General features: G+C 34.2%; 1 protein-coding gene across 1 annotated transcript; it reads left to right on the top strand.

Moving 5' to 3' along the window:
* The first annotated feature begins 2845 nt into the window (after positions 1–2845).
* LOC142611685 (putative copper-transporting ATPase HMA5) lies at positions 2846–9149 on the top strand. Its single transcript, XM_075783786.1, has 6 exons — positions 2846–3214; positions 5466–6857; positions 6972–7226; positions 7632–7754; positions 7912–8391; positions 8485–9149. Exons 1-6 carry the CDS (start codon positions 2900–2902, stop codon positions 8899–8901), a joined length of 2982 nt encoding a protein of 993 aa, XP_075639901.1. The 5' UTR covers positions 2846–2899; the 3' UTR covers positions 8902–9149.
* The last annotated feature ends 501 nt before the right edge of the window (positions 9150–9650 follow it).

Raw genomic sequence — 9650 nt, 5'->3', positions numbered from 1 at the left:
TCATTGAAGAGTTAAAATTAAAACCAATAACAACTTATTATTTTGGATTTGTTGTGAATGTAGCACTTCTAAAAAAAATATATACAAAAATTCACAACATTTGTCATAAGTTGAGTTTGTAAACTTTTACTAGTTTTTATCTAAGTCCATCACTTTTTTACTCACCACTATCAATATATCACATCAACAGATGTGAAAAGTTGTCAAATTTTGTCCATAGATTTGTTTAAAAAATCTAGTTAATTAGTAATAATTTTGCATATAAAACAAGATAATAGAGTTTAAGTAATATTAATTTTTAATAAAAAAATTACTAATTTTTATCTATGTTCATCACTAACATCATTTTTTTACTTACCACTATCAATATGTCACATCAATAGGTGTGAAAAATTGTCAAATTTTTTCCATAGATTTTGTAAAAAAAATCTAGTTAATTAGTAGTAATTATGCATATAAAACAAGATAATTGAGTTTAAGTAATATTAATTTTTAATAAAAAAATAGATTTAAATATATAACTTGACTCAATTTCAATTTTCGCCTTAAGCCCCTAAATGCATTAAGCCACCCCTGTATCAAATATGCATCTTTCAAACTAATTTGAAAAAATATATTCTAATTCATTAGAGGGTGTTTCATATTTGAAAATGTAAGAAGTTGGAGGGATTATCATTTGAATTGTACTGCATGTACGCTATAAGCCTATACATTTCGAAAATTTTAATATGATTTTTTTATTGCTCATGTATAATACTCACCTTTAGATAATAATAAAAAACTTGGTAAAAGAAAAAGATTACAAACTATATAACATTTAATGGGTATTACTCCAATAAAATAATAACTAAATATTTAAATTATTTCTTATAATTGATGTAATAAAATGTATAGAATCTCTAACGTCACTTTAGCGAGAATATTTTAATAGAATGTCTTGCAAAATGAAAGATTGTAAAGCAAAGTTATCTTGCAACCTTCAAATTTGTGTAATTGGGCTAGCAGAGAGATGGACCCTACGCATTTTCTACTCGTTAGCGTTCAATCAAAGTCAATATAAGACCCCACCCCCCCCCCCCAAAAATCCAACTACTCATCCAATTCCTTTTACTTTTTATAAAATAAAATAAAATAAAAATTTAGTCAAACTTTTATCGCAATTCTATTTGACCTTCGACTTTTAATATTATAAAAAAATTATTAATTTATATGAAAGTAACAGAAAAATAACCACTTCAAATTTGCAACGACTTTATATATATTTATATAGGATTTTACTAACGTGTACTCTTAAAGTACACAATAGTGTACCATTTTTAAAAAAGGGAATTGAAAAAAGTTTGATAACTTTTTCAATTTTCGATAAAAATTTTCCAAAAACATATTTGTTAACCTATATATATATATATAGGGCAAAACTTAGGTACAGTACCTTAGTTTCCCTACTTAAAATTTTGACATTTGTCCAATTTAACACCCTAAACAAACAGCGTTAAAACAAATTTTTTTTTTCCATCTTCCTTTTTTTTCTTGTACTGCAAGAGCAAGAAAAAATCATACCAAAAAATGCAAAACCAAACAGGAAAGATAAAATCAAAAAATAAAAGCCAGATCTACTAGGTTTCAAACCAAAAAAACAAACCCTTTCTCCCTTATTTTCTCAATAACCAAACAGAAAATATTAAAAAATAAAAGCCAAATCTACTGGGTTTCAATCCAAAAAACAAACCCTTCTCTCTCATTTTCTCAGTAACCAAACAGGAAAGATCAAAAAATAAAAGCCAGATTTACTAGGTTTCAAACCAAAAAAACGGAGCCTTTCTCCCTTATTTTCTCAGTAACCAAACAGAAAATATTAAAAAATAAAAGCCAAATCCACTAGGTTTCAATCCAAAAAACGAACCCTTCTCTCTCATTTTCGCAATATCCAAACAGGAAAGATCAAAAAATAAAAGACAGAAAGAAAGAATCATAGATCAGAAAAGAAGAAAGAATAATAGATCAGAAAATAAGAAGGAAGCAGATACACATACATACACACACTGAGAGAGAGAGAGAGAGAGAGAGAGAGAGAGAGAGAGAATCATAGATCAGAAAAGAAGAAAGGAAATAGATACACATACCTACACACACTAAGAGAGAGAGAGAGAGAGAGAGAGAGAGGGAGAGAGAGAGAGTCATAGATCAAAAAAGAAAAAAGAGTCATAGATCAGAAAATAAGAAAGGAAAGAGATAAACATACACACACAATGAGAGAGAGATTTGAGATATTTTTTTTTTTTTTTTGGGTTTTGGGTTTGGAAGAGAAGTCATTTGTAGTACAGGAAAAAAAAAAGAAAAAAAAGATATAGTTTTAATGCCGTTTGTTTAGGTGGTTAAATTAAACAGATGTCAAAATTTTAAATAGAGAACCTAAGGTACTGTAGCTAAAGAACTGTACCTAAGTTTTGCTAAGTTTTACTCATATATATATATGGGTCCGGTTAATGCGTGCCCTAATAGCACACATTAAACCATCTATTTTTGAAAACATTTTATGGAAAATTGAAAAAGTTGTAAAACTATTTCAATTTTCAATAAATTTTTTTCCAAAAATAATATATTATTATGTTCCCTTAGGTAATACATTAGTAAAACCCTCTATATATATATATATATATATATATATATAAAAGGCAATGAATACATAATACACGCCTATAAGTAGATTCTCACCCCACGTTCCCTCCCTTTCCTCTCTACTGGTACTCTCATCCAACACGCGCGCGCGCACACAGACACAAGAAAAAAAGAAAAAGAAAAAAGAAAAAGAAAAATACACTTCTACGTTACAAGTTGCCAACCTTAAAATAACAACCTTTTGAATTAAAAAAACCACAAAGCAAAGGTTGTTTCATTCATGGCTACCAAGTTGTTAGCTTTGGCTTGCTTTCGCAGCGAAGGCTATGGCCATCTCTCGCCCAGGCCACACTATCCCTCCATGCCCAGTTACCCAAAAGGCAAGGGCGTGTCTACGCAAGAGAGCAGCAGCATGGAGCAGGGTTCGTCGCCGCCTGAAGCCAAGGCTGCGACCTTCTCTGTTCTCGGAATGACATGCTCTGCATGCGCTGGATCGGTCGAGAAAGCCGTCAAAAGGCTTCCGGGGATACGTGAGGCCGTCGTTGATGTCTTGAACAACAAGGCACAGGTCCTCTTTTATCCTACCTTCGTCAATGTAAGTATTTCTGGTCCTGGGTTTTAACTGTTTGCTTCTTTGGAAAAATGTTTCTGGGAAAGATTTTAGTGGGAAAAAGGTTTGATTTTATATATGGTTTTGATGAAATTTTGTTGTTGATCTTGGGAAGTTAGGTGAAAAGACCTGAATTGGATTTTTCTTTTTTTGGGAAGTATTCTTAGAAATAAAAGGAAGAGTTTTTCATTAAATTTTAATTCCCTTTGTAAAATTAGCAGTTAATGTTTTTCTTTCCTGTGTTTGGGAATTGGAAATTATTTCTTGACTGTTTTGATTTCAAATGAAAATTTGTTTCAACTCTTCAGGACTTCTTGTTGTTGCTCATATTTACTTCATTTTCAATGCCTAGTGGACTGTTATTCTTTTCAATGAGGAAAATAATTTGATGGTTTGAAAATATTTTTTCAAAATCATTTCCTGTGTCATTTTCATCCTTTATTAAACCGCTATGCGTGATTGACGAATGGCCCTTTTGTTGGTATACAATTAAATGGCCCTTCTCTTTCCAACTTTCCCTTGAACAAACTTTTGCAATTATCATGTTTTTCTTCTATTTTCCCTTAATAACTTTAGGGTGACTGAGAGATGTGTCATGTTTCCCATGACTATGACTTTATACGTAATTTTTTTTTTTTTTTGACTCTCAAATGATTTAGATATGTAATTTAGAGTAAGCTAAGGAAGCCAATGGCCGAAGTGTGCATCTCCAACTATAATACAAGCTTGACTTGAGCCAAATCTAGTTTGAAGCCCAATCGTAGGCTACACCTCCACCTTCCAAATCGCTTTCTTTCATGAGCTAAACCTTTATATCACCTAGTTACAAGGAAGGTTACAATGAACTATGTTGTTCATAAACAGCCATTTAACTTCAAAACGAAAAAAACAAAACAAAACAATACAATACAAAACAAAAACAAAAACAAAAAAAAACTGGTGTATGTTTGTTTATTTAGCAAAGAAGTCAAGCTCAAGGGCTCAACTATTAAACGAGCTAAACTTAAATATAATAATGTGTACGCAAATAAGCTCATAGGTATAAGGCTCAATTTATATATATAATATTATAAGTTTATTTTCTTATAAAATATATTTATATAGATGTGAGATTGAATTCTCATATTTGTGAATAAGTTCATAAGGTATCAATTTGTTATTTTTAATTTACTAATAAAAAACTTGAACTTTTTCTTTTACAAGAAAATGAATGCAAGCTAACTTGGTGATGAGCTCGAACTCAAGCTCGGCCTGTGTTCAAAACAAAATTTAAATTAACCAATCCTAAACTTTTAATACTCAACCTGGCTCAACTTAATTACAACAACTCTAGTTACAAGGGCTAGCAATTAAATGAAATTATTTATATAAAAGATAATTTCTCTTAATTTTCCTTTAAGCAATGATTTCAAAGAGAAACTTTTAATTTGATCATCTACTTTAGGTTGTTGGGGCTTAGGCTGGTTTAGGGTGTAGCAATTTGAAGTTGACCTTATGCCTGATGTTGGACTCTAGCTCTGCACAATTGTACCATATATTGCTTAGATTTTTCAAATATCTGGTTCAACAGACTAGTTGAAGCCATCAATGTCTAAACCTGACTGCAGAAATGTTAATAACATCAAGTAGTAACTATTAGGACTTTGTTAAGTTGTCTAGTTGTAATGCAAATAAATTGGTTGCAGTTACAAGCTTCTTTTTTTTAATTTTTTTGGGCATTTTCTCACAACAATTCTGCTATGCCATGGTCATTGACTGAGAAGAGAAGCTCAGATCACTAGTTTTGAGTCTGGCTTTAGTAAACCTTTCGCGTTGTCACTACTGTTACAGATAATGAACTTTTAAGGTGGTGATTGAGTCACTTTATCTTGCTCAGCATGAACTTTCTGAATGCTGTTGTTTATAACTTATCAGTTTCATCACAACTTAACTACAGATAATGAACTTTTAAGGTGGTGATTGAGTCACTTTATCTTGCTCAGCATGAACTTTCTGAATGCTGTTGTTTATAACTTATCATTTCATCACAACTTAACTGAAAAAGTTGGACCCATGACAATTTTTTCAAGTAATTAAGGTTAACTAGTGTATGATTACATACATTCTGTTTATAGTCCAATTACAATTTTTTTCAATTTTCTTTCTTCCTCAACAATGCGCATTGTATTGTTTTAAATACGTTTATTGTTGAATTTATTCGTAATGAAATTTGATATTGCTGTTTAACATTATATAGGAGGAGACCATTCGTGAAACAATTGAAGATGTTGGATTTGAAGCCACATTGATTGAAGATCAGATGAATGAAAGAGCCACTCAAGTATGTCGAATACAGATAAATGGAATGACTTGCACATCTTGCTCCTCCACTATCGAATCAGCTTTACAAGCAATTCATGGTGTACAGAAGGCTCAAGTGGCCTTGGCAACTGAAGAAGCAGAAGTTCAATATGATCCAAAGATTGTGAGCTACACCCTGATATTGGAAGCCATAGAAGACACTGGATTTGAAGCCATACTTATTAGTTCGGGGGAAGACATAAGTAAGATAGCGCTCAAAGTTGATGGTTTTCGTACTGATCATTCCCTGAGAATTATCGAAGAGTCTCTTCAAGCACTTCCAGGTGTTCAGGATATAAATGTATCTCCAGAACTAAAAAAAATATCCCTTTCCTACAAACCTGATATGACAGGACCTAGAAATTTCATTAACGTGATTGAGTCAACCGGGTCAAAACGTTTCAAGGCTATAATATATCCTGAAGGAGGAGTAAGGGAAACTCATAGAAAGGATGAAATTAAGCAATATTATAGATCCTTTATGTGGAGTCTGATTTTTACAATTCCCGTCTTTCTAACTTCCATGGTTTTTATGTATATTCCTGGAATAAAGAATGGATTGGATACAAAAGTTGTCAATATGCTGAGTGTTGGAATGGTTTTAAGGTGGGTGCTATCAACTCCAGTGCAATTCATTATAGGCCGGCGATTCTACATTGGGGCCTACAAAGCGCTACGCCATGGTTCTGCTAATATGGACGTTTTGATTGCCTTAGGAACAAATGCAGCCTACTTCTTTTCTGTCTACTCCGTATTGAGAGCTGCTACCTCTAAAGACTTCAAGGGTACTGATTTCTTTGAGACTAGTGCAATGCTTATCTCATTTATTCTACTTGGGAAGTACTTAGAGGTTTTGGCTAAGGGAAAGACATCAGAAGCCATTGCCAAACTTATGGACTTGGCACCTGAGACAGCAACATTGTTAACCTTGGATAGTGAAGGAAACGTCATGAATGAAGAAGAAATTGACAGTCGGTTGATACAAAAGAATGATGTAATTAAAATTATTCCTGGAGCAAAAGTAGCTTCAGATGGTTTTGTCATCTGGGGTCAAAGCCACGTAAATGAGAGTATGATAACAGGAGAAGCACTGCCAGTTGCAAAAAGGAAGGGTGACACAGTGATTGGAGGCACTGTGAATGAGAATGGTGTGTTGCACATAAAAGCAACAAGAGTAGGATCAGAAAGTGCTCTTTCACAGATTGTTCGACTTGTTGAGTCGGCCCAGTTGGCTAAAGCTCCTGTTCAGAAGTTTGCCGATCGCATTTCTAAATTCTTTGTGCCCCTGGTAAGTATATACTGATCTACATCTTTCCTGGATCATGTTGTAGGGTGTTCAATTAAAGTTATCAATATGAAATTATGGAGGCTCTTTTTAGTGAATGGATTTCTTTTTCCACAGGTCATTATACTTTCATTTTCAACTTGGCTTGCCTGGTTTTTAGCTGGAAAGTTCCATTGGTACCCAAAATCTTGGATTCCATCTTCCCTGGACAGCTTTGAGCTTGCACTCCAGTTTGGGATATCAGTCATGGTCATAGCCTGCCCTTGTGCTCTAGGTCTGGCAACACCCACTGCTGTTATGGTTGGCACTGGAGTTGGTGCATCTGAAGGTGTACTTATCAAAGGGGGTAAAGCATTAGAAAGTGCACATAAGGTTTGCATTTTCAATCATCATCCTGTTTTTTATTTTCGTATAGCACAGGCTCCATCCACGTTATTTGATCCAGAAGATTTTTATGTACTGCTTAGGTCTCTTTCTTCCATTTGGCGTGTAATTGACTGTATCAGAAGTAAAAATTTGTCCTGAAAGTATACTCTGCTACAGAATTAGAATCACTGCTCCCCATACCCCCTGCGCAGGGGGAAAAATAATGTTGAATTTTTACCATTAATGTTTCTAATGATTTTTATCTGCATGATTAAACTACTGGACATTATTTTGTATTTTGTTTCCATCCTAATATATATATATATATATATATATATATATATATATATATATATATATATTTTTTTTTTTTTTTCTCTTGGAGTCTTGGACTGATTAACGGTATTTCAGGTAAACTGCATTGTATTTGACAAGACGGGAACTCTCACAGTTGGAAAGCCTGTTGTCGTTAACAGAAGACTCTTGAGAAATATGTTACTGCAAGAATTCTTAGAACTTACTGCTGCAACTGAGGTAGTTATTCTTCTATTAAAACTGACTTAAAAAAATATGAAGTTATCATTATCACTATTTTCCAAAAGGGATTTGATTTGAGTTTGACAGAGGTGGAGTGGACTATAATATTTTCTTGTTACATGACTATTGATAATGTTGGTTTGACAAATATCAGGCGAACAGTGAGCACCCATTAGCAAAGGCCATTGTTGAGTATGCCAAGAAATTCCGAGAAGATGATGAGAACCCTGCCTGGCCAGAAGCACGGGACTTTGTTTCCATTACTGGCCATGGGGTGAAGGCCATTGTCCGAAACAAGGTAATAATTGTAGGAAACAAGAGCTTGATGTTGAGCCACAACATTGCAATTCCAATGGATGCCGAAGAGATACTAGCAGAAGCTGAAAGGATGGCCCAAACTGGAATTCTAGTATCCATTGATAGGGAAGTGGTAGGAGTTCTAGCCATATCTGATCCACTGAAACCAGGTGCAGAAGAAGCTATTTCCATACTGAAGTCTATGAAAATTAAGAGCATCATGGTGACAGGCGATAATTGGGGAACTGCCAATTCCATTGCCAAAGAAGTTGGAATTGAAACTGTTGTTGCAGAAGCCAAACCTGAGCAGAAATCAGAGAAAGTAAAGGATCTGCAGGTACATATAAGAACATTGTTTCAAGGAGTTGTACACTTCATTCTGAAATGCTTATTAGCCATTCAAACACATATTTTCCTGATTCTTTCACAGGCTTCAGGCTACATTGTTGCAATGGTGGGGGATGGCATAAATGACTCGCCAGCACTCGTGGCAGCAGATGTTGGAATGGCAATTGGTGCTGGCACAGACATTGCTATCGAGGCAGCAGACATTGTTCTCATGAAGAGCAACTTGGAGGATGTCATAACTGCCATTGACCTTTCCCGGAGAACCTTCTTCCATATCCGGCTGAACTATATTTGGGCTTTAGGATATAATCTGCTTGGCATCCCAATTGCTGCTGGGGTTCTGTTCCCATCCACTGGATTCAGGTTACCACCATGGATTGCAGGAGCTGCAATGGCAGCCTCTTCTGTAAGTGTTGTTTGCTGCTCTCTTCTGTTGAAATATTACAAGAGGCCCAAGAAGCTGGACAACCATGAGATACGTGGTATAAAGATAGAGTGATTGTTGATAATGGTGTTGATATAGTTTGGTGTAAATGCATGTAGGAATGAAGTTCTCGTAGGAATAAATGTAGAGGAGTGTGCTGGTTTTTATTTTATTTTATTTTATTTTTATGCTGAAGAATAGAAGGGTGTTGGTTGAAGAAAATAAAATTCATTTTAGCAAGGTACCTTATTTGGTTGGATGGCCTCCCTTGTACATTTGGTGTTAAAGTTAATCTGTAAATAAATGGACTTTTATGCAGTGAAGATCAATGAAGCCATTGAGGTGAATCAAAAAGACATGCAGTAATCTTTCCTGATTAACTTTTTTCCGTTAGATTATCTTTTATGAGAATCCCTTGCATATACAGTCTGGAAGATGATATATATAATTGGTACCATTTCAGAAGCTAATTGCCACGTGTTTCTCCAATCCAACTCTAATTCACAATATTAAGAATAGAACATATATAAATGATATGGTTCACAAGGTTTTGCAATTAAGTTTAAAATATTTATTTGATCGAAAAATGTTCTCAGCTAAAATATTGTGTCATAAAAATAACAGTACGTGTAAATTCACAATGGAGCAATTGTGCACGGGTTTGGCTTGTCTAGAGTTCCATTGCACTAGGTGCCACAAAGACATAACTTGTGTCTAAAGGTGACCACGTGTTAATTTCATATCTCATTTATTGGACTAGAGCTCTAATGGGGCAATTGTACATAAGTTTGGCTTGAGTCTAGTATGCCGATGCACTAAATGCG

Source organism: Castanea sativa, chromosome 10 (genome assembly GCF_040712315.1).
Source record: "Castanea sativa cultivar Marrone di Chiusa Pesio chromosome 10, ASM4071231v1".
Classification (NCBI taxonomy): Eukaryota; Viridiplantae; Streptophyta; class Magnoliopsida; order Fagales; family Fagaceae; genus Castanea; species Castanea sativa.
Note: the sequence above shows the minus strand (reverse complement) of the source record. Positions and strands in the feature narration are given on the sequence as shown.